Source organism: Gymnoscopelus braueri, assembly GCF_963280865.1.
Source record: "Gymnoscopelus braueri genome assembly, chromosome: 12".
NCBI classification, from domain to species: domain Eukaryota; kingdom Metazoa; phylum Chordata; class Actinopteri; order Myctophiformes; family Myctophidae; genus Gymnoscopelus; species Gymnoscopelus braueri.
Window position 1 is genome coordinate 19,139,395 of NC_137614.1, and position 26,342 is coordinate 19,165,736.

The 26,342-nt window shown below is 42.5% G+C and overlaps 1 protein-coding gene across 1 annotated transcript in view; it reads left to right on the top strand.

The window, feature by feature from the left end:
• The window catches only part of espn (espin), a gene marked incomplete at its 5' end in the record, with an annotated part of 68,706 nt that overhangs the window by 22,490 nt on the left and 19,874 nt on the right, over positions 1 to 26,342 (top strand). Inside the window, 9 exons of the mRNA XM_080443833.1 lie at positions 3,757 to 3,774; positions 7,457 to 7,588; positions 9,814 to 10,042; positions 10,856 to 10,912; positions 18,701 to 18,837; positions 20,103 to 20,531; positions 22,265 to 23,691; positions 23,790 to 23,884; positions 24,078 to 24,206. Coding sequence (XP_080299959.1) covers positions 3,757 to 3,774; positions 7,457 to 7,588; positions 9,814 to 10,042; positions 10,856 to 10,912; positions 18,701 to 18,837; positions 20,103 to 20,531; positions 22,265 to 23,691; positions 23,790 to 23,884; positions 24,078 to 24,206 — 2,653 coding nt within the window. The remainder of the gene's footprint in view (positions 1 to 3,756; positions 3,775 to 7,456; positions 7,589 to 9,813; positions 10,043 to 10,855; positions 10,913 to 18,700; positions 18,838 to 20,102; positions 20,532 to 22,264; positions 23,692 to 23,789; positions 23,885 to 24,077; positions 24,207 to 26,342) is intronic.

Here is a 26,342-nt window from a genome sequence, read left to right on the forward strand (position 1 = left end):
GTGTGTTGAAGTGTCCCGAGCAAGACAGTTAACCCCTAACTGCTCCCCCCGAGCGCTCATCATAACCATCTGAGCAGCCATCAGCTGGGTGAAGCTGAAATTTAATTTCCCCCGCAGGACTAACAAAGGTCTCCCTCCCACTCTATTTAAATAACATAATATATTTGGACAAGCAAAAAGGATACAGTAAATCTATCTAAATAATGTACCTATAGCATTAGCCCTGGTTCAGAGCGTTAGTGACTTCGCTCTAACGCCCTGGAAGACCCCTCGCTCTGCGCATGTACAAGGAATTCCACTGCCCTGCCAGCGCTCAAGAGTAGTGAAAATAAACAAAACCATTTCGCTACTCACCGAAGCAAAGGCTGTTTTGTGTTGTTGAAAGTCTATTCTCCGCACTGGGGAGCCTCTCAGCACCCCACCTACTCTGTAAAATACACTTTTTGGGCAGAAGATAAAATATGTCAGCGAGATTTTTTTGGTTAATGGTAAGTTCAAATCCTCCAGATCTGTAGAGGGCACTGTGGAGTAAATACAATTTATTTCCATCTCGCTGACATATTTTATTTTTTGCCCAAAAAGTGTATTTTACAGAGTAGGTGGGGTGCTGAGAGGCTCCCCAGTGCGGAGAATAGACTTTCAACAACACAAAACAACCTTTGCTTCGGTGAGTAGCGAAATGGTTTTGTTTATTTTCACTACTCTTGAGCGCTGGTAGGGCAGTGGAATTCCTTGTACATGCGCAGAGCGAGGGGTCTTCCAGGGCGTTAGAGCGAAGTCACTAACGCTCTGAACCAGGGCTACTATAGCATACACTATGTGACCAAGACTGATACAAAGAATTTTCCTGACACAGCACTAACCCGTTTGGTTGATGTTGCCATCTACCAATGACCCTTGCCTCTCAGCATGGTGGTGGATGAGAAGAAAACTGCTCACAATGGAGTTATTGTCCTAGCACGTTTAATGAGGACAGCGGAGACACTCATTACAAAGACAGGCCTCTGAGTTGGCCTAAACAATGAGTGTTGTGATGGGCCTGTTGCTAATTTCACTAATTACTGAGGGCTCAGATTAGTTTTGAAGTATGTTTCGGGATCCCACTGGAACTCTCAATTTAACAAGAGCCCTAGCATTGAGCCCTAGCATCCCTATTATGGGGGAACATTTGTTTAAAATAGCAGATCTACAAGCTCGCAATGTGACACGTTGTGAGCTTGTATATCGATTGGTTATTTTCAGTGAAGAGATTTGGTGTAGAAGGAAACAAGAGCAGACCAAGTACAGAGCTAACTCAGTTCCGTTTTTACTAAGTATAGAGAAGTATTAAGTGGTTATCCATCCCAGGTGAGAAGCTGCACAGAGAGCTGCTTTGTTCAGGATCAAAACAATCATAAGAGGATAGCTTTGCTTGCTCCCTGCTTTACATTGATACTGTTCAATGTAAGTAACTGCTGCAACTGTGCAGTGCCCCTCTGTTGCCATGGTGTGTCTCCAAGCTGAGGTTGAGTTGTAACGTTGTGTTGCAACGTTGTGTGTGTGTGTGTGTGTGTGTGTGTGTGTGTGTGTGTGTGTGTGTGTGTGTGTGTGTGTGTGTGTGTGTGTGTGTGTGTGTGTGTGTGTGTGTGTGTGTGTGTGTGTGAGACTTGTGCGTGCGTGCGTGCATGCGCTCGTGTGTGGGGTAGGGGTTTTAATAAGAGACCCTCGGCCCACACACATACTGCTTTTCCAATGCATTGAACTGTCCTGAACCACCTTGATTAGCTTCATTTTCCACTGTAGATAGAAACTATCTCTATTTTACCAATATATTCTAACAACTACAAAAGTGTGCTCTTCAGAGCACTGATCTCCGTCAGGCCATGTTGCCAAGGCTGTGTGACTCCCCCACCCTGTCTTTTTTTCTGCACCCAGGTTACTAGCTCAGGGCGCGCCCTCATTAACAATTTAACAAATTGCTGCCTCCCCTTGGGACACACACACACACACAGACACACACACACACACACACACACACACACACACACACACACACACACACACACACACACACACACACACACACACACACACACACACACACACACACACACACACACACGCAATCACACAGAATAAAGATCTGCTGTGCACTATATACGTAGGGAAAAGCAATCTGCCTTGGTTGCCATAGTAACAGTGGCAACGTAACCCCATCCTGAGATCCAACTGATCAGATCTAACCAGACCAATCTCACCTCCTGCTTAATAGAGCCTGGTGTGAAATGGTTATTTAAAAAAAAACAACTTATTTTTCATCATAAGGGTGTTTTGGTTCAAATAAGTGTTAAATTGCTCTACTACATTACGATAGCAATAATTGCTATTGAGTGTTTGTGCAATAACAGGGGTCTCCATGTCTCTTCAGCTGTTTACATTTTCAGGTTGGGATACCAAATTTATCCAATCATGAGCGAGAACTCATAAAGAAGACAGGATAAACATGTGAAATTGGAAGTGATGACCCAAAATAAATGAACAGACTAAATATGAACTGGAACACTAGATGATAAATGATTTTTGTGGGGTTCTCTCTCCTGATTGAATGACATTTGTTGTAACCCACCTGCATTTATTTTCTGTTTACTAAAGAGCTGGAGAGACAGGGAGAACCCTGTTACTGAACAAACACGCTATAGCAATGATTACTATCTGAATGTAGAGCTTTAACTTTTTAACAAAACCCTTTTTCAATGTATACAGTGATATATAGTACTAAACTCTGATGAATGAGGGTGTGATTGGGTAAAAAGCTGGGAGGCTTGGTCATGTTTTGTAGTGGCTCTGTATACTTGTACCTGTCACCATCACCATGTGCGCGTGCTTGCACACACACACACACATACACATACACATACACATACACATACACATACACATACACATACACATACACATGCACATGCACGCACACGCACGCCTTGGGAACACACATACAGAGTAAATGTACACATACATGCACTCATTTGTCTTTTTGCCTTGTGGCTGGTCAACCAGCGTGTGTGTGGGCAGACCATGCAAAGAACTGCACAGTAAAAGTCTATTTGGTTACAGTTGTACATCATGCCCAATTTATGTAATTTATAGAAATCACAATGCCTTGCTTCCGCAACATGAGCTTCCAGACCTGCTATTTTCGGTACATGACACCATCGTACGATGAAGTATAAATCGGGCTTCAGAGTTACAAAAGAATAAATTAACACTGAGGATTTAACTGTGTAGACTCTGAACTTTTAAACCCCAAAAACGTAAATACTTATACCACTATATGCCGTGTATGATGTAACAGCCAAATGCCCTGTGAATATGGTCAATTCACAGGTTCACAAGTTCACGATGCTGTATTCGCAAATGGGAATCTTTACACAAGTAATCCACTGAGTTTGGGTCAGCTGTTGGGTGATGGCATACTTTGCATAAGAAGCCACTGGGCGGGGTTTGCCAGTAGTTGGTTGGTTGGTCAGCCAGCGGGGCCGACCATGATGTCATCATCACCGCGGCGACTGGCCAATAGGTTATTGATGAGGTCCTGTGGGTAAAGTGAGAGGACAGGTATAGAATGACAGGTGTAGTGCTGCTGAGCCAGAGAGGGGGAGGTGACTGTTTTAGGATCTGGTGACAGACAGACCGCCCTCTCTCTCTCTTTCTGTGCGTGTGCAACCTCTGAGCTTTTCGCTGAAGATCTGTGAAGGCCAGAGGAGTGCAGCGTAAGAGGGATGTGTTAACATTAAGGTAAGGTGCTAACGGGAGCGTGAGGACTTTTCTGTTGGGAGATCTGTAGTTATGGCTGGGATGTAACATAGCACTTTGGGCTGTACGAGCCGGTCCAAGGCGGTTTGGAGGCTTTGAGTTGCGTTTTCTGCAGCTTAACTTTAATGGTAGCTCTACGCACTGTACTCACTGACAACAACATGTTAGCAACATTGTAAGAAATTACCATAAATGTACGTACTCTTTACGTAATCTTTATGGTTGTATCATTTCTTGCAATGTTGTTAACTTTTTGGGTAGGAGGCTAGGTAGTTGTGCCGTAGATATTATTCAGTGGACACCTTCTCTTTTACAACAGATCTTTTGACAGGTAAACACAGCTGAAGGTAATAACATTAGCTGTATGTGTTCATGCTGGCACATAGAAACAAAATGAAAACACACTTACAACTAGAAAATGTGCTCCTCGGAGCACAGGTCTCCGCCAGGTCAGGAAGTTGTAATAGAGGTTGTGTTGTCACAGTACGTCCTGCGAAGCTTAGCCAATGGTGCCGGAGATTAGGTGTTCACAGACGGACGGACGGACACACACACGGACAGACGGAGGGTAAAACATACTCTCCACCATGCCTTCGGCCTGGCGGAGACAATTAACATTATTACAGTACCTTCGGCTGCTTTTCGCCATCAAAATGTCTTCTATGAGAAGGGATGTTGCCGTTGCAACGGAATTTGCAACTTAGAATGTTAATGTGTTGTCGGGAGTTGTGTTTTCCTTAGTATATATATATTATATATGCTTTTAGATGTATGTAAAGTTTCATTTTGTACAAACTAACGTGCTGTATATGCCTTATGTTACTTTTGAGGCGTACGCTGCAAGTCACATGCAAATGCACAGAATTTGAATCATTGATATACTCCAGTGAAGCAGCCGCACCCTAGCTAGACAGAATTTGTTCCTCTTGTAAAAGCCCCATTCTGCAAGAAACTAACAATCACATTATGCTGACTATATATGCTGCTATAATGTGTGTGTGTGTGTGTGTGTGTGTGTGTGTGTGTGAGTGTGAGTGTGAGTGTGAGTGTGAGTGTGAGTGTGAGTGTGTGTGTGTGTGTGTGTGTGTGTGTGTGTGTGTGTGTGTGTGTGTGTGTGTGTGTGTGTGTGTGTGTGTGTGTGTGTGTGTGTGTGTGTGTGTGTGTGTGTGTGTGTGTGTGCATGAATGTGTCTGTCTGTCTGTCTGTCTGTGTGTTTGTGAGCTAAAAGTGCTTTCATACACTAGCTATTGTTGGCCCACCTCCCTTGAGGATGACAATCCAACCATCTGTAGCGCTTGCCTACTCGCATTACCTTTTAGTCTCCTGCACACTCATGAGGGACTATTCTCTTTGACAGCTGACATGAGTCAACAAAACAGATAAAGGTTCATAAGAGAGCTAAGAACATGATGCTACAAAAGGAAGGGAGGGGTCAGGGGTGAGCTGTCAATTATTTCCGCTCATGGTGACATTATATCTCAGACCTCTGACAACTGCTCTGATGTCTGAAGCGCTTGTCTGCCTCTCAACAGAAGCCATGCACAGGGCTTAACAAATTTAAATTACTGCATTTGCCAAGGACGATGCTAATCTGTGCCTTTGAAAGGCAAAGTAATTATTATTATTATTAAGATAACCTAGGCTGCTGGGCAATATACGGTATTTCGCTCTGCTTAAAAATAACAAAATAAAAAATATTTAATATGCATACTTCATGTTTACATTTAAGATATTTTGGTGACGGGCATCTGTGAAAACAATACCTGTGAAGAAAAGTGGGCGCAAGCCAACCATCCTTGAGCCGAGTCCATGCAAATGTCTTTTTGCTTAGGAAAATGTATCCACAGATTGTGTGCTCACAAGTTCAACAGAGCACACACAATTCTTACCCTTATTTTACATTTTTGGTCAAATCTCTTCCACATCTAGCATTTTTTTGCAATATGTATACTTTTGGCTGCCCTGCTGCAGCATTAGTGTATATTTTGTATATTCCGGTTGCTAATATATTCATATATTTTGTATATCCTTGTATATTTTTGGTATACTATTATATATACAGTACATATATTTCTGGTTTCAACATATAATTTTAATATGTATAGTTATATACACTGTTTTGCACCCATAGTTATTTTTGAATTCTTCTACACTTACTGTACAGTACACACTGTACACAATTTAGGTAGGGACAAGTAGGACGGTATTAATCCTCGAGGAGAAATGAAGATGTTATATTAGCTCACATTAACAAAACAAGAAGGAAATAGATGTTTAAAAACACAAAATAATACAGTACAAAAAACAGTCCGAACAGTACTAAAACAGTCCCCAGCTTGATCGAGCCAGCCGGAGGAGAATTTGTACACTCTTAGATCTTTTTTAGCAGTAACTTTATTACTATTGCTGCAAACGTTTTATACTTATTATAATTATTATAATTTGTTTTACTATATCTTGTTTTGTTTTATATACATTGTTAGGTTGGCACAGTCTGCTACAGAGAATGTCACACCAACATTTCACTTCACATACTTGTATGAATGAGTGACAAATAAACGTTCTTGAATCATGAGATGGGAGAAAGTCGTGTGATGCTGGTTTGATGTAAATATATATGAAACATTTCAATGAATCTCAGCCATTGTGTCCTTAAGGGTATATCACGTGTCCTTGTAGACCTTGTAAGGCAAGGTCTCTCGACTGAATCTGCAACACAACCCGAACTTTGCATTGAACAAGAAGTTTGGTTCTCAGCCACCGCTCTAAAAGAACTACGGTCAAGACAAGACCAATCTCAGGTCTCTTGTTCTTTTAAACAACAGAGGATCAAGATACAGTAGTGCTCAGAGCAGGAAAGTGAGAGCGCTCAATGTGAGAGGGCAAGTTACTGATCTCCGACTCCTAGTGTGAGGTTATAAGGGTCTCTCTTACACTGGATTAAAAGCCACATGTGGATTCTTACTTTCTGCTTAACCATGCAATATTAATTCCAATGTGTTCATACAGCTGAATAAAAGGTTATCCTCAGGTCAGTCTAATAAAGCTGATTTGTGGTCACATGAGATGGCTGATCTTAGCTACATAAGCTACTAAGTATAAACCCTTATACAATGTTTCCAACAGTAAACTATGAATGCTACAGTATATCTCTGAGCAACAACGTAATAGATAGTTGGAATTGTGAATGGTGACACTTTTTGTTTCGCCTTGGGGGGTATGGTGTGTGTGGGGGTGGGTATGGGACCCCCATCTTCCATACCAGTGGTTCCCAAAACTTTTAGCACAGGACTCAAATTTGATGTCTCCCAAAGTAGTGAAAATAGCAGTGAAAATAGTGAATATAGATAGGAATCTGTCTGAAATTCAGCCATAACCTTATATTTAGGACCACATATTGAAGTGGCCCAATTTGGAATTTAAAATATCAGATTCCAGTGTCGTTTCTGCTTTTCACACAGACCTGAATCTATAAAAGGGATTTTGGCCACCTTCCATGACAACAGTGTAAACATAACCTAACTTATATTGCCTTCCTCTGTCTTTCTTCGTAGTTCGTACGCTCTCTTTTTTGTCTCTCTCCAGTGAACTGGAGAATTTTTTATCAAATAAAGCAAAATTGTAAAGAATCTTTCTTGTTTTAATTTTTTCATCTCTTGTGCAGCTGCGTCGTGTGGACTCCAACAGGAAGTCAAGAAGCTTCAGTAAGCAGCCCAGCACTGGGGATTACTACAAGACACTGGGCAGTGACACGGCTGAACCGGGCGGGTGCAAGAGCATGGCGCCCAACGAGGAGGTAGATCATGACCCTATTGTTTTATCACACACAAGAGGACACTATCGGCCTGGACCGCTGGCGTAGCGGTCCAGGCACCTAGGCTCTTTGTAGCCTGACAGCATGTCGCGGGTTTGACTCCCGATCCCGACGGCCTTTGCTGCATGTCACTCCCCTTCTCTCTCCCCCATTTCCTGTCAGCCTACTGTCCTGTCATATAAAGGCATAAAAGCCCCAAAAACAAATCTTTAAAACAAAGAGGACACTATCACTGAAAGAAAAAAGCCAAATTCCCTATTTTCTTACTTTTGATACATTTTGGACATTTTAGAGGTGTGTGTGTGTGTGTGTGTGTGTGTGTGTGTGTGTGTGTGTGTGTGTGTGTGTGTGTGTGTGTGTGTGTGTGTGTGTGTGTGTGTGTGTGTGCGCGCGCGTGTGTGTGTGTGTGTCACAGAGAGCCACAAAAAATAGCACTGCTTTACTGCATTACTTATTCAACTTTTTAAGCTGTGTGTTTTAGTATGATACGCTAGCTTGCTTGTACTACACATAAAGCCTCAGGGAGTTACATCACCTTGCATCCTCTTGTGCTTTTTGTGTACCGCACCTGATGCAAACTGCAGCCTCATTTCCATGGACTCCATGGAGACTTGAGTCTCCAAACCATTGTACAAACACATGCTACTTAGGACAAAAGGAAAGGAAATGGACAATGACAAGTCCTAAAATGACAACTGACACGGAATCTGAACATTAGATATATGCACTATACTGGAAGACTTAAGTCTGTTAACAGTGAGTTAAAGCACTGTGATAGGTTTGGCATATTGGTTGTAGTTACCATGCCATGATATATTTCTCCTCATTAACTTATATTGCGCAACAAAACAGGCCTTGTGCAAAAACTTAAATACATTTTCAAATGTAACATAAATAGATGATAAACTAACAATATTGGTGCATTACAGAAGTCAAAATTGTCACCAAATTAAAATAATATATATCCTTTTGCTATTTTCCCCCCTGGAACCTTTTGGAATTCCACCTGTTTGCTGGTACATACCAGTACACAGTGTTGCACAAATCAAAAACACCCCAGTGCTCCAGAGTCCCTCGGGGGGTGTTCTTATAATCTCATGGGTATCAGTGGCAGGGGTTAGGGGCTTGTTCTATGGCCACGCTGGGGTGTAATCTATATTGATCCAATTAAAGGCGGTGGCAGGGGCCCCTCCCGGTCTCAGAGGAACACTACCAGATGGTCCCAGCTAATCAAACGGCAGCACGGGCCGGCACGTGCCCCGCCCCGCCCCACCCCACCCCTACAACTCACTGGGGGATTGAGCAAGGGAAGTGAGATCCACAATGACGAGCACGCGTCTGAAGAATAAAAGGAGAGGGCGGAGCGGGATGGGGAGGGACTGGGGGGAAGGGGGTTAAATGTCACGGCCCATTAATTCACTACCAGCTGTGTTACAGCACACTTGGAAAGTGTGTCAGACGCGTGTGTATGTGTGGGGCACTATCAATTGCAGGGCAGATGGCTGCGGTTCCATTATTTCCCCCTAGAGATCCAGATTATGCCGTATTAGCTCCATTATTAAGGATGGGGCTGTTATGTCTTTGTGGGTTGATAAAGGACAGCAGGGAACAGAGGGAGGACCGCTCTAATAGGCCTATCGTTATAGTGTCACAATACATCTGTCACCCACACTACCAGCTTCAGTACAACAATGTTAGACCATTAACAGCTCAGCTTGACTATGACTTTTGACTGGACGATGCAGGCAGGCATGCTCAAATCAAATCTGTCAAGGAATGTGAACAAAAGAGATGTCTTGACACTTGGCATAAGGGCGGTTTATCTTTGAATGTTTAACATAAGAAATACAGTGGAGGTTTTCCTGTTGTGAGTTGTACATTTCAAATGAATTTAAACTGTTATTTGATTTATTAATTTGAAAGTCGTCAACTCCAGCTCCCTCTAGTTTATGTGAAAAAGATGATTTTGTCAAATGATGTAAGGTAATATATTTGAATAGTATGAGTGCATCTGATTCTGAGCCAAATAAATGTACATGATTTTACATCCATCTCATCGTAAGCAATACAAACACCTACTTGTCATAATAAACACACCAGGCAAGTCAGACAGTTGTCCGGTTTGGTTCGCCTGTGTTTTGGCTCTTGGTTTATTTTGTGAAGGATGTCATATTAACTGTAAGGTTTTTCCACTCTTGCTCGACCAGGGCTCTGTCCTAGCGGAGGAACCTAATGGCAGTGCCGCTCCCAGCGCTGAGAACGGCACCATGGATGAACTGGCCCCGCCGCCACCACCACCTCCTCCTCCCCCGCTCCCTCCCAGCAATCCTACGCCAACTCCGCCCCCTCCCCCTCCGTTGCCCCCGGAGACACCCGCTACAACCTCTCAACAGCCCGCTTTCAGCAACGAACGACGCCTGTCTGCCTCTTCAGGAAGTGAGTGTGTCCTTGGTAGCTGTAACTGCTTTCCAGTCCTTACGATTCTCAGTCCTCTCTCTTTTTTCATCCTTTCCACTTTTTCCATTTTCGTCTAAGAGTCTACTTTCATTCCAGTGTGTGAAAGAAAACGCTGGACTGTTTTGAACCACAAAGTACACTCATGATTTTACTCTAAGAGTACACTCTGCCCCACACAATTAATAGTGCAATATGCTATGTGACACATATTTCTATGCAATAATTCCTGGAAAGCCAAGTTCCTGCTATGAATCGGAAACTGTGTTATCTCACTGAGAACAGAGGAGATGAGTCTAGGCCTAGCGTCCCAAATAAGTGATTATAAATTAATGCCATGAAGGCTACCGTTACCCTGAGAACTGGTTTAGTGTTCATCCATTTCCTTAAGTGCCCCTCTGACCCAGCCGACACTACACGTGGTTTATACAGTAGACTGTCCCAGTTTACAAAAGAAAGTACTTTTTTAGGTGGAAAACATTCAGTATGAAGATATACAGTACCATATTTCATATGGCTGTGAGAATAGACTTTATCTAAGTGCTTTTGAATTGCCAATGGAAGAAAAACAGACACATTCTCCTATACAGGTATGTCCTGTTGCTTACATCATTGGCAATATGACACTCACCTGCATGACTTGTACGTACAGTACTAGCACACATTAATCTTGCTTGTCTTTCACACTTCACTGGTGCTAATCTTCTATTCCCTGCTCCGTCTCTACACCTCCACCTCCATCTCTCTGTGTCTTTTTTACCACCGTCTGTCTCTCCCTGCTGCGGCTCTGTGAAGGCGGAGGTCTTCTCTCCGCCTCTCAGGCAGAGGGAGGTTCACAAAGACAGACGAATAGTAAGTACTTATCTACTCTAAAAGTATTCCGTCCAGTCAGCTTAACAAACCTAATATAACGAGGGAAGGATTCCTTTATCCTGCCCTGTAGTTCCGTGAGCTGATCCTATCATATATTAAAATTGCCTAATGGGCCGGCGGGCCCGCAATGTGTCCAAGAAATGTGGTGCTGATAGGTCCCGCAGTTTGCAAGATTACCTCCACACCGAAAGACACACCGACTGACTGCTTGGAGACAGCTAGACCCCAACAAATCCATGGTGTATAATGTATATTACGTCAGATATTATATACATACTGTATACATTTCAAGATCATTTGTAAGATATATCAGCAATTTAGTAGTTCTATCAGAAGTTTATTTTTCAAAGTGCTTCTCACTCTTCATCCATTTGACTGTGTTTTGGACGCACCTGTTGCCTTATGATAGAGAAGTGATAAAACACTAAACAACAACAACAAAACAGGGGTATACGCAGCTAATTTCCTGGTTGATGTAACAGTAGTAACCCGGCAATAAACGGTCAGTACTCATAAAATAGCTGATGGTTGATAATGATTTACAACTCAAATAGCTATTGAGGATCGCCAGACACACCAGGTGCTTCATTGAAAGCAGTGCAGTAATAATTTAGCTAACAGCAATTCAACAACAAAGAAGTGCATGATTACACTTCCTCATTAAGCATCTCTATCCTAAAGGAAGAATACTGTATTGGATTTGTATATCCTTTCAGTGCAGTTCCTAACAGATGCAGGGTTTTAACTGCTTCAAGCTTTGGATCCTAAAGGTTTTGTGGTGCGAATGTGGCCTCATCACGAAGGGCTATTTGTCAAATGTTCTCCACCTGTCACAGCTCAGCCACCACCCTACTATGTACAGTAACTGCTCTTCTGGCAGCTTGCTCAGTCCACACCCTTATCCCAAACAGAATGAGGTTCATACACACTTACTTTGCATGCACTCTCATTATACACACACACACATCAACCTTGTATATGCAGACAAACGTATTATTAAAATGTATACGCACAAAGGGTGTACAAATGTCAAAATTATACTTTCTCCGTATTCCAAACACATCTAGAGATTGATTTGGGAAGTCAAGCGGTGCTGTTACTCTGAAAAGAAGATTTGCCAGGGAAAAACGGGTAGGCTATAACATTGTAATAATACTGTAGATTTATATTTTAGTAATGTGTGTAATATTGTGCATCTGTATGTGATCCCTTTATTATTGTGATGGGCAAATGGGCAATATTGGCATCTATTGGAAATATTTTAGACAAAGACAATTTAGACAAAAAACTACAAATGTACTGTATATTGACCATGGAAATACAAACAAATACAAAAAACATTGTGTAGTTTAAAATATAAACAGTGAGCAAAGTGCATGTTCTACTACTTTAAGTAAAACATGTGTAAAGTTAAGTAGCTGTGATAAGCTGTGGATATAACTGAGGATATTTATAGCACTGTCACTGTTCAGTGTCTGGTACAACCGGCAGAGTGTGTGTGTGTGTGTGTGTGTGTGTGTGTGTGTGTGTGTGTGTGTGTGTGTGTGTGTGTGTGTGTGTGTGTGTGTGTGTGTGTGTGTGTGTGTGTGTGTGTGTGTGTGTGTGTGTGTGTGTGTGTGTGTGTTTCTGGTGGGGGGTCGTCGATCATTAGGCTATTAGCCTCCCTCGCTGACTGAGGACTCTCTTGTGTTAATCTGCTGATTGTGGGGCAAGAGGTTGAGAGGAGGAGGCGGGGTGAGATGAGGTGCAAAAGGAGGGGATGAGCCGTGTGTGTGTGTGTGTGTGTGTGTGTGTGTGTGTGTGTGTGTGTGTGTGTGTGTGTGTGTGTGTGTGTGTGTGTGTGTGTGTGTGTGTGTGTGTGTGTGTGTGTGTGTGTGTGAGTGTGTGTGCACTTGCATGAGTGTCAGATTAATGAGCGTTGCATAGGCGACAAAAGCAGGGAAGTGTGTGTGTAAGGTTACAGAAAAGACAGGGATTGGAGGATGAACGTTTGTGTCTTAACGGGTCTACACCATGCATTTAAAAAATATATTTCATATTTCATATCATATTGTTTATGTCCTTCAAACGTTTTTCAAAAGGTTTGAGCCTAAATCAAGCCTCAGATATACTCATTCCAACCAACTTCTCTCTGGCTTATAAAGCACTTTCCCCTGCAATACCACATTGTCCTTATTTGCCACGTGGCGCTATTGAGCCAGTTTGTATGCATGTTATCTCCTGGTTCTGTGTGGAAAAAGTAAAAAAAAAAAAACGCATGTCGCATGTGACATCACAGGCGGGGGCAAATCAGTTGGCCTGTTTTGAGACCAATTTATATAGATATGCTGTGAAAGCCTGAGTGCTCAAACTTGGGTATTTTTGGGGATAGAAGAGAGGTAGGGGAGATCAAAAACACAAAAAAGAAGGAAAAGTTAAAATTCATGGTGTAGCTCCTTTAATACATCCATGCTTGCGTGTGTGTCTCAGGTATGTATACTGCATGGCTTGCAACTATGAGCGTGTGTGTGTGTGTGTGTGTGTGTGTGTGTGTGTGTGTGTGTGTGTGTGTGTGTGTGTGTGTGTGTGTGTGTGTGTGTGTGTGTGTGTGTGTGTGTGTGTGTGTGTGTGTGTGTGTGTGTGTGTGTGTGTGTGTGTGTGTGTGTGCGCGTGCGCGCAGGCGTGCACAGTGCGTGTTTGAATGAGTTAATTCCACCCGGCTAGCCAATTGTCCACTGTCACTACCACTTACCAGTGATTCCTTTAGACTTCCCCCAACTGTGCTAATGGAAAGCTGTTCTCTATGTCTTCACTAGAGTCCCAGCCGGGTAGAACCAGGCAGGACACGCACAGCTAGAAAGACACACAGAGGGGGGAATAGAGAGAGAGAAAAAGAGAGAGAGTGTGTGTGTGTGTGTGTGTGTGTGTGTGTGTGTGTGTGTGAGAGAGAGTGTGAGTGTGTGTGGTGGGGGGGGGGCTGGCGGGCAGTGAGGCTTTGTCCAACTACTGCACACCACTGTGGTCCCCTGATGGTGAACGTTTGTTCGGGAGCCTCTTTTGTCCTTCTGAATTCACCACGTAGAAAATGAGCCACCGATAGCAGGAGACTGAGGCAGTTTTGTCCACCGGAGTTTTACAGCGTATTAAAGCAGGTGAGGTAGCCTCTGGCACATTGGTTTGTTGGGAATACACCGGTGCGAAGCTTTGTTGAGAAATTGAGCTCTACTTCGTGCAGTAGTACTTTACATAGTTGCCGTTTGGAATTCCTTTCAAATGTCAGTATTTGAAATTATGATATTATTGGATACCGTTTTGTATTTTGGTGTTAAATATTGATAGAGAAATGCCGTCCTGTGTAAGATTCTTTCTGAGTGTATTCATATTTAAAGAATCCAATGCTAATTTCATTGAAGAGTGTAATATGATCAATGGGTACCTCTGTTGTTTTGAAACATGTTACCTTTGTAATAGAACACATTTGGTGCATACTGATACACCAGTGAGCAATGTGTCCCAGGCGGTTCAAGTGTGGAGGGCCAAGCAAGGACCCTACCTGTTGGTTTTTGGTACCCAATTGCTACTCCCTGTACGTTACTATTTCTTATTCTTAGTTGTATCTCTTTTTGTCCAATATTTTATACTGTGGTAATACCATGACAACTGAATTTACCTCATTCGATTAATGTGTCTGTCTGTCTGTCTGTCTGTCTGTCTGTCTGTCTGTCTGTCTGTCTGTCTGTCTGTCTACTGTAATGCATGCAAACCCATGAGATCTCATGAATGTTGGTGCCATGTGTTTGATGCATCCCTAAATGGAGGCTCCTGTATGATTTTGGCAACCCTATACACAAAGTGCCTTTTGTTATGGCATTAACAAAAGAGCCACAGTGGAAATCAGCCTGATTCTAAAGATTTATTCTGTAAGCAGATTAGGAACGGTGGTTGATATTAAATATCAGATTTTACATCAGGTTTTGTGCTAAAAGCTGGGCAAGGTTTGGTTACATGTATCTATTGTGAGTTTTGGAAGAATTGTGCCCTTTGTTTGGGGTCACTGTTGTGTATTAATTTAGATTTGGCACCTCGACCATTTTGTTTATCCAATACATTGCAACTGTTGTTTCAATAGTTAATTTATGATACAGTCACTGGTCAGTTTAACCACACTGTTTGGTACAGGGCTGAGCAGGGACAATTAGAGGGGCAGGTGCTCAAAGTTCAAAGGGGGCACATGGAGCAATATTTTAAAATATCATACACCAACATAATCTACATCGTAACTTGTGTAATTATACTTACTTTGGCTACAGATGCTGAAGTTTCCAGGTCTGGTTTTGTGCCAGGTGATTCAGTTTAAATAGGTTTGAATCATAATTTGATATTCCATGTTTTTAGATACTTCTAGGCCTAATATTTCTGTCCAATATAAATAAGGCTGTCTATAGTATTAAGACTAGTGCGATGGCCCGGGACTGTGGAGGACACACCGAAACTCCATGTGTTTGGGGGGAGTGTATGCATCGACCCGTCGGCTTCACGGATTTGTGAAGCTTCAAGTCACGTTTGTGCCGCTTAGCCAATATAAGTCCTGATTGGCCAACCCGAACCGTATGCTTAACTGATTGGCCGAACTTCGCATCACATCTGGGCCTCGCTGCCAATGTCAGCGTGTGCAATGGAACAGAAAGTACGGAAGCTCCGGTCATGGCAATAGGAAGCGAACAAAAGCTGCGGCGCAAAGCAAAATGCAATGTGCATGGAGCTAACAACGGGTATAACGAATATTTCAGATAACAGGGGTATTGCACAATGCGTGGGGCGTGTATTCCCGACTTGCATCGTTCCCGACTTGCATGGCCCCGATTAGGGTCCCTAAGGGTCTAATATTCATAATAAAGAAACAGAAAGATTATATATTATACATTCAAATTTAAAAAAGAAATACATAACAATACATAACATAATTTATCTTAGATATCAGTATGTAGCTACAGCTAGGAGTCATCTCGTCGATTTGAAATAGGGGGAAACATTTAGTCTCTGTACAAAGCTAATTGTACAAATTCAGAGGTATAGTTTGTTTTGTTAGTAAATGTAAAAGCTATAAGCTATGGAATTGGGAGGGAGTATCAATCACCCAAATTAAACTCAGAACCCACCATCTAAAAGCTGAGTGCCTGTCTCCCCGGTGATTGCAGCTGCAAAGTATAATGGAGGTTGAGGGCAAGTGATATCACTGCATCAAGTGAAACTACCTTAAGTAAGTGAAACTGCTGATGGCATCCAGCTCATTTAATTTATAGCAATATTATCATTTCCCTAATACTCTTCTTTATAAGGCTTACTGGTGTTGGGCAGGCCTGCAGATTTGTTTTTAAATATTTTTGGACAAAGGGCACTTTGGAAATCAAGGGCAAAAGGGTAGATGCTCCAGCCCCCTCATGCCCCCTGCATGTGACTGGTTTAATACAACCTGCAGCAGTCCAGTTTGTTCTGTAATTTTGATCACTTTATTTGTTAACCATATAATCCCTAAATACTTCGTTGACTGGGGTACCCCAGGGGTATGTGCTTGCCCCGTCCCTCTACCAAATCTCTGTTGAAAACTGCCGTTCTACAAGCTCACAACAGGGTGAACACAAGTGTGAGCTTGTAGATGTACTATTTTCACTGAATGTTAACCTATTTTCGTAGAATGTTCGCCTACTATGACATGACCAGAACCGTGCTTATAGGGGTTCATGATGTGGTTAAAGTGGCATACAATGTCAGGTTGCTATGTCTTACAGGTCAATTCAGAACTCCAGCTTGTTTGTTGGCTGTCGCTGTCTAGGGCTTCTGGTGAATTCTGACTTGACTGTAATCTTGCCTGTGCTACCACCCAGTGCATCTGGTTCCTGATTCTACCATTGTACGCAAACGTCATTCACTTGGTATGGCTTAACTTGGCATTTTGGCTTCTCAAAATACAGGTGTAATGCCGGTAACTGTGGCTGATCTGGTTCTCAGGACGATGCATGCATTGACATCTCAATGACATGTCAGTGTCAAAAGATTATAACACCAGCAGCCCAAGCTGGTTTGACATACTACCCTAAACAGGATTTTCCTAATTAAGCTGCAACCTAAATATATCAAATATAATTAAGTACAGTTATGTGGAGGATCTATGGATCAGCACATAACACTATGCCTTTTGTCAGGTTTTACAATAGTTGTCTTTTTTAAATTGTCTACTAAAAAATGTCTCTCCTATGTCTTATTTTTATTAGCTGTAGTGGGTAAATGCAGACACACTCTATGTATACATTTCAGCGTAGCTCCACATCTTGTTGGCAGCTTCAATAAAATAAATACAGAATTCATGGGAAACAATCCTTCCTTCTTAAATGGATTGTTTTGCATTCGTAGGGCTCTCTGCAAAAATTATACATCCGTTACAGAAAAAGGTATGGCCAATGTAGAATTCTGTGACAGCCAAGAAAGGCCCATATTTGATTGTTTTAATGGAGGCAGCAGGATAGATTGTGGGTTGAGAGACTTTCCCCTAACCGTAAGGTCACAGCATTGATCTCATTAGCCAACCCGTGCCTCGTTGATCAAGACATTGAACTCTTACCTGCTCCATCAGACACCAATCACACTCATCCAATGTCACTTTGACTATGCATGCACCTCATGGTACCATAGCACCACTAAGGCATTAAAAACAAGGCTTCAGACATCCCAAAACAAACTGGTCAGGTTACTACTTGGCCTCACACCTAGAACTCACCTAACCCCTGCTCATTATGCTAGGGTGGGATGGCTCAGGGTAGAGCACAGAGTACAGCAACTTGCAATGGGCCTGGTCTTCAAGATACGCAATACTACAGAGACACGACATGTACCTGTCAAACTACTTCAATAACATTAAAGACACACACAAGCACAACACCAGAGGGAGCTCCACTGATCTTGTTCAATCCAGATTCGGGACAAACCAGGGGTTACATTTGTTCTACTGCTATGCCACCAAAATGTGGAATGCCCGGTCATCAAAAAGTCTGACTCCTTATACCCTCCCTCAAAACCGCTATAAAAGAGCACTTATCTGCAACGTGTAACTGGTCCCTGTAAAAAGTCTAAGCTGAACACTAGAAATGAACCCCCCCCACCCCCCAACTGTTTACTGTGCATATTGTTCTCATTTTTGTATTACTACAAGTATAGATGATGTTTTCCATATTATTGAATATTATTGTTTGTCTTTAAATGTCTCAATGAATTGAATGCACAGGATCACAATGGAAAAAAGCCCTCAGGGCTTGTTGTGTTATCCTTTTAGCACCATCAATCAATCAATCATCAATGGCTTCCTGGGTGCCTTGGCCCGATGACATGTGTATGGTGTCCTACAGGGCTGGGCGAAGAAATAAATATGCATGGCAATTGAAGTGCCATGCATATTTGATTAATAAAAATAATAGCAATTTAATCCTTTACAGATTTCTCTCCTCACTGACCCCCCCAGCCCCCACTGTCCATGAACCTTCCCAGCATTGTTGCCTGCCGCACGAGATGAAATATTTAACACTGAAACACCACCCCTCTCTCTCTCTCTCTCTCTCTCTCTCTCTCTCTCTCTCTCTCTCTCTCTCTCTCTCTCTCTCTCTCACTCTCACACTCTCACACTCTCACACTCTCTCTCTCTCTCTCTCTCTCTCTCTCTCTCTCTCTCTCTCTCTCTCTCTCTCTCTCTCTCTACCCTGATCTCACTTTTCCTCTCTATCCTTTTTTTGTCTGCAGGCACAAAATCTTTCAATATGATGTCCCCCACTGGCGACAACTCGGAGCTGCTGGCAGAGATCAAAGCCGGGAAGAGCCTGAAGCCTACGCCTCACACTAAAGGCTACACCACTGTTTACTCCAACAGCGGGCCCAATGTATGTATACCACCCACTGCCACTGCTTGCCATACTTATAACTATAGACATACACATACACAGTACAGCCATCATATGTACGCAAGTGTCTTTACGTAGTATTTTATGGAATGGACTGTGTTATTCAGTGGTAATTTGAGAAAGTCCAGTTTGACATTCGCATTGGGTCATGGTCATGGATGGAGTGTCACTCTAGCCCCTTTCCCATTGGCACGTAAAGCTGTTAATCCCTTGGTAATGTTCCATGTTGGCGTTGTGTGGGAACAGGAGCTGGTGTCGATTGCCGTTTTATTTTGCTCTGTCTATTCACTCTCGACCATATACCATTTACATAACAATTCCTTCGCAGCTGGAGTGGGAATGAAAGGGTCAGATTTCTGTAGCGTATGATTTTTTAACGTTGGTGTAACTATATAAATAAATATTATACATAGATGATCAATTACAAAGCATTTAGAGTAGGGAGGATTTCCCAAATACATATTTTATTATTCCCATATGGCTTTTAGACACCTCTTGCACAGTCATATACAGTGTGTATATATATATATAAAAAATATGCCATTGTGGCTTTGAGGCCAACAAGCAACGTTCCATGACCTCAGTCAATTAAAAACATGTCACCATTTTAGAGCAAATGAGTCAGATGAATCAAGATGCCACTTGATTGTCAACTATACTATATATGCTACTGAATGCACTGTCTGTCAGAGGTTAAGGCTAATTGACAGCTGGGCCGACTGTTGGAAAATAACTAACATGAGTCATTGCCCTCCATAGTCAGTCATAGATGTTGCTGGCCTCCACAGAGTCTTTCGTAACCCTGACTCAGCACCAAATGACAAAATGCTGGATTTACATGAGCTGTAATGAAATGTTTCGGTGGCGGTGCTGCCTGCCCTTCTAGTGGTGGAAAAATACACTGACCGCAGTGACAGAAAATCCAGTATTGAAGCATTTTCCTTCATGACATACAGAGGCATGAGGGAGAATGCACATTTAAAGCACCGAATAACAATCACTCTGACAAAACACTGACTGACTCTTAGAAAAACAACACACATCTGCAGATATAGAAACAAATGAAAGAACAGGGAGACAGCTTAAAAAGCACAGATTTGGGAGATATTTAACCAGCTTTGTATTTATTCATAAGGAAAGACAGTAAAGATGAGACTAACGAACCTGACACTACAGTATGTAGCATATCGGTTTTGACCACAACCTCTCCTCTCCCACCCCTTCACATCTTTGTTCCTCTCCAGGGAAGCACCACATCTCCACCTCAGACCCGCCCAGCTACCCCACCGGCCAAGCCCTCATCTACACCATCCTCCAACATCGCTGTCACCTCACCGCCCGCCACACGAAGTCCCGCCCCCAGCCCCAGCCCTGCACCAAGTCCTGCTCCCAGCCCTGTCCTCAATGCCCCCAGTCCTGTGGGCTCCAGCGGCTCGGGCAAGACTATGTCGAACTCCACGAGCTGTGACAAGCTGGCCTCCAGCACCGTGGTCAATGGAAATAGCACCAGTGTCAGCACATCAGGGCCAGGACGAAAGACGAGCCTCACCGCTGTGGAAGCTCTTGTGCCCACTCATGACGAACAGGGCAAAGCCATCCCTGAGTGGAAGAGGCAAGTGATGGTGCGTAAGCTTCAGGCGAGGATGCAAGAGGAAGAAGACCACAAGCGCAAGGTCAGTGTGATGGTTGTGGGGTGCAATGTGTGCACTTCTAAGTCCTGAGTGTTATATTAACACTCAGGATTTAACAATGTGTGAGGTGTTTTGCAGTGTTTCAGTTATCCCTCCTGTGCCTCTGTAAATTGGACTTACCCTAAAATGGGACACATTTTTATTTAAAAGCATTGACATCACAGAGGATGCAGGAGTTGCAGTGTGGAGTTAGTGGTTCACTTTGAGTATTAATGCATGTCTAAATAATGCATGTCCAAATATTTCTTTTTTGATTGAGCTTTTGCTGTCATCAGCTATTGAAATTATATTATATGTGGTGACAGGGTGGCCTAGGGGTTAGAAAGACCGTCCCATAATCAAAAGGATGTGGGTTTGATCATGTGAAGGGCATTATGTCCATCAATAGCCATGTGTCCTGTCAAATTGAACCTCTGGTGATACAGGGTGAGAGTGTCAGCTAAATGCCTAACTGTTAGTTGCACATAGAACACAAGGTCACTAACATCCGCAAGCACTAAGTAGACATTAGTGTCAAATATTCTGCCTTAGTATTTTGCTTTCATTCATTTAAATATCTAAGCCTGCCTGGTGCTAATAGAACAGTAGATAATGAACTTCATGAGTTTGTTTTAGAACAGAGCTACAGTATTTCTACTTATCAGTTTATTTTACAAAGTGTAGCCATGATATGTATAATTGTGCATTTAGTCAATTTGACTTGTCTTGATCATTTGAGGCAATTAACAGTAAATCTCCTGAAATTATTATTATTAATTATAGGTATAATATAAGCCGCACACACAGTTTCCCATACATTCACTACAGTTACTTACACAGATTAGTTTATTTTCCCACAAATAATCCAAATAGTGATTCTCTTAAAAATTATGATTGATCTCATAAAGTAGCATCCATTTGCGCCGCAAGAATTCTCTTCTATGCATGTTTTCTTTTCTTTCATATTTTCATAGCCTGTGCCTGGCTAGAGACCCTGTGAAGTGCAGTGAATTGGACACTTGGCTACAATGCCCATCACAGCATTGGCACACTTGGCTAACAGCCTCACAGTGTTGACCAGTGTTTGGTGATGGACTATGCAGCTCTAAGTTGTTACATGCTGGTTCAGTGGTGTGATGCCGGGCCTATTCACACTACAGGTCAATCACTATTTGATACTACCCTGTATTTGAGTAGCACTTTATTTAGAAAACTCACAAAGTCTTGCAAGATGAAATGTCCATGTGGCGTCCTTGAAGTTCCAATGCTATCTCTTTCAAAGAGAATTTCCTTGCAAGCTTTTTACCACTCATGGAAAGTAACCTAGAAATGTAACCTGCCTCTACCTTTTTGTCAAAATGTTAGAGGCAAATCAGAGTAGGATTAAAGAGCTAGGACAGCAGATGTACTGTGTCTGCAATGTAAAAATGTAGACATACTGTAAATCAGTAATACTATGATTCAGAGGCTGCTTGATCATTTAAAATATTATGATATGATTTCCACCTAACGTTTGAGAAGGACAAAGCCCTCTTTACCTTTGATTCTGAACTCATGTATGGGGCATTATGTGTATAATCAGGCAGTGCCATTGCACCACTAAATCCATGTAAATCCTGTGTGCTGAGGAAGATTTGCACTGAAGCGTGTGTGTTCACACCAGGAACCCCCGGCTGAAGGAACCCCCCCCCTTCCTTCCCTTCTTGTTTTTTGGTCTCCCTTGACCTCTGATTTAGTTTGCGGCCAGTGGGCACTACGAGCCATATGAATGGCACTACTCCCACGCCCACAATGCCATCTTGGGCCCATTTGGGGAGCTGATGACAGAAGCCGATCTCATCCGCATCGAGAAGCAAATCGAGAACATTCAGGTTATGCACAAGGTCACTGCGGTGGAGAAGGAGCTGGCGGAACTAGAGCGAGAGCTTCATCAACTCTTACCTGCTCTCAACCATGAGAACTTCTCAGTCCATCCAAAGCAAGTACATGGCCAGGCTGAAGACCTGCCAGCCTGGTGCAGCAGGATTTCCACCTTGCTCAAGAACATGGCCATTCTCCTCGCCACCCTCGGAGGCAAGCCAAAAGACATCTTGGATCTGATAAACAATGGATTCTCTCAGGGAGAAGCAAAGAACCATCCAGGACAATCAAGCCCAGCAGGATCAGGTGCCACTGGCTTTAAAGGACGATCGCAGTCCTTCTCCAGGGAAGAGGTGGAGATGGAGATAAAGCAGTGTGGAGTTTCTGTGAAGAACCTCAAGGCCAACTATGAAATCCAGAATCAGTCACAGGCTCCAAATGACCAAGCAAACAGGGTGTACAAACGCAAAAGGTCACTGCCTGTGGTCAGTGAGTCAACCAACCATCATCCTGATCCGATTCTCAAGAACGAGAATACTAATGGACATTTGCCTCCAGTGGAGGAATCAGTCTTGCCTCTTGTCGAGGAACCTATAATCACTGCATCCCATGCTCCTAAGACATATGTGTCCTCTAAGGTAATAGCTCCGACTAACATGGAACAGTTCAACCAGGTTCTGTCATCAGACCCCGTTCTAAGTGAGAATCAGCTGACTAGAACATTGGAGGTACAAACAGATCTAAGCTATGTCCAAGAATGCATTGAAATGAGGAAGGAGAGGATTGTTTTCCTGTTTCTTGAACACTGGCGGAAGTACACCCTCTCTGATTCTTACAGGCCCAAACATAGCGGCAGGAGAGGGAATTATCTAGATGTTAGGGAGGATGATTACAATCAATTCAGTGCACAGATAAGTGGGACGCAGAGTGAGGACCACAAGCTCCTCCTCTTCATGAAGTCAGAGCAGGTCGTGGGGAACCTTCTTGGCCACTGGAGGACAATCATGAGCCAAGTGCCCACACGCCAGATCCGCAGGCTCAGCCGTGCGCAGATGATCTACTGGCCCGAGCACTTCTTGCCACACATCAACGAAGTGCCTGTCAGCTACGAGAGCTTGACTCTTGACCTCTTCATGCTTGGTTACTTCCAGCTTCTGGAAATGAGCATGACCCGCAAAGAGCGCAAGTTCCGTCACCTCCTGTGTTATGAGATGTTTGACCGCCTCGGCAGCCAAACGTGGGAGGTCATTCGGCAGTTCTACAAAGAGGTCATGGAGGAGATTGAGAAAGGGAAGCGAGACTGGTCAGATGGCTTTGAAGACATAAAGCTTAAGTACTTTGGAAACTCCCCTGATGGGGGAGGTATGATGACTGCTTCTCTACATTCTGTTTCTCCTGAAGTGCCCATTATGCAAGAACCACCACCACCTCCACCACCAACACATCCCCCACCTCCTCCGCCATCTACAGCTCCACCTGCCCCACCTGCACCAGAGGTTTCCCAATCAGTGCAACCTATTGATGCACAGAGTAGCGTAAAACCCACAACTCATGACACTGCTAAGAAGGTGGAGAAGACTCAAAAAGATGTAAAATTCGCTGATCAAATGTCAGTAAAGGAACCTGTGCATTCTGATGTGACAAGTGAAGTGCAGAACAGTAATCTTGCTCATACGTCTACTGTGTCAGCTGTGCAAATGGAGAATTCAGAGCTGGCCCCAGTAAAGGATGTTCCTCCCGTTACTGATAAACCTCCACCCAGAGAGGAGCCGAATGAAGACTCAATCAAAGTCATCTATGAGCTGAAAGAGTTCAGTAGTGAGGAGATCATCAGATATATTGAGCGAAGCTTCACTTTCTGGAAAGAAAAAGAAAAGGAGCTTTTCGATATTTGACAATTGTGTGAACACGCCATGTGAAAAAACACCAAATGCCCAAATAGCTTGGAAAGAGCAGAGAGTGAAGCCATGAAAGGCAGGCTCATCGATGCCACAGGGGGATAGGCTGGAAGAGAAACCTAATCTGGCGTGTTAGCGTCAAGGCTTCATGTAACAGTAAGGGACTTAAAGTAAAGCAAATAGGATCCACTTAGGTGTGGGGTGACTGTTAATGCTTCCCATTCACATACTGTATACAGTACAGCATGTAATAATGGATGGAGAATGCAATCTAAAATGTCAGGTGACATGTTAAATTGCTGCAACCATCAATTGTTTGATTGTGTATGGAACAAAATATTTTTGATTTTTGCCACAACACTGCTTTTAATAGAATTATGTTTTTAGTAAACAATTTGCCATAACGTGCTGATCATGTTTGATATGTTCAGAATATGTTTCAATGAAATGGAGAGAGAACTTGGAAATATTTAAAACTACATTTAATGGTGAAATCTAAGACCATGGAAATGTTAGTTTTGGGTGACCTCAGTGACTCAGAATTTGACTCAGAAAGGCATGGCTTTCATCAAAATGTCATATTCCAGAGACAGAAAAGCTAATAAAATGAAATAATAAATAATATACCTGATGACTTAATACACTTGAATCTTTTCTTCTCAGTAGCCAGTCAGTTGAGAAAGAGTTAATGCTTCAAGTGCTGTTTGTTGCATGAAAGTAGGTCTTCAGTGTTGAGTTCGCTAGAGTCTAAGATTACTCAAAGGCTTATATGCTGTCCTTAGTCCCAGGTCTGTGACCTTAGATTCATGTAGATACAATGTGTGCCTTTCAGTATAGATTAACAAGATTATTGAATGTAAACATACTGTATGTTCCTTCGAAAAAGATAGGATTTTGTAGCAGCATTCTTTCATTAGAAATTGAGAACATGCTGTCTTGACATACAAAATATTGGATTATACCAAAATGAAGCATTTTATGAGTCCTCTTTTTATGAGACAAGGATTAAAGCTAATGTCTGTATTACAAACTACAGTGTATATATACATACAGTATAAATATACAGTATATACAGTATATATACTGTACATCACATTTTTTGTTACTTTGTATTATTATGTTATAATTTGATATAGATGTTAGTAAGAATGTATCAAAGTGTCCTTTTTTTGAATTTGTGTTGCTTATTTTCCTGGTTTTTAAATTGTTTGTTAGAAATAAAGCTTGTGAATGTTTTCATGATATGTTTTCACTTATTCTAACCTAAAATAACTAAAACAACGAGTCATGTTATGGCTGTTTGCTCTTTACGGACACCACCATGTTCAACACAACATCTTACAATAAGCTGAACAGCAATCAGACTTCATCACTAAACATTCTTCCATTTTGTTTAGATTGCGAAACCACAGTTACGCAGATACACTAGCAAGTCAGTGAGTGTGAAACATTACAACTCTTTGATGTGTAATCCTACACTGTGAAAGTCATACGTGTGCAGAGCCATCGTACTCTCATTGTGACTTCATTCCAACCTTAAGATTACAGTCAAATAACCCTCTTAAGTACTACCAACTGTCATGCTACACAGAGCTTACAGGAGCTATAAGCAGGTTCTGGTGACTCTTGATCTACTCTGTGGTCCAGAATTGGAGGCAATTACATGGTAACCATACATACAGACATACATTACAGTACACATAAATGAGAATGCTGGAGTTAGAGTCAAATTTGACTACATTAGCCACACAGTATAGAGGGTGCAGTCTTTTTACTAAGTACAAACAATGTCTTAATTAATCTTTCCACTCAATCAGAGAGCCGTCCCCTTTTGGAACCCAAACTTTTCTAATCAACAGGAGTGGCCCAATTCTCTCCCAACTTGATACAAAAATCGCTCATGCAAAACTATATAATCTCCTACATTTCATTTTCCACCTTCACATGTGTCTCCTTCTCTAATAATCATAAAGTGCTATATATTTCATCTCGCCATTTACTTCGGGATGGTTCGTTACACCAGCCAATCATCATCTGCGCCACACTGAGAACCTTT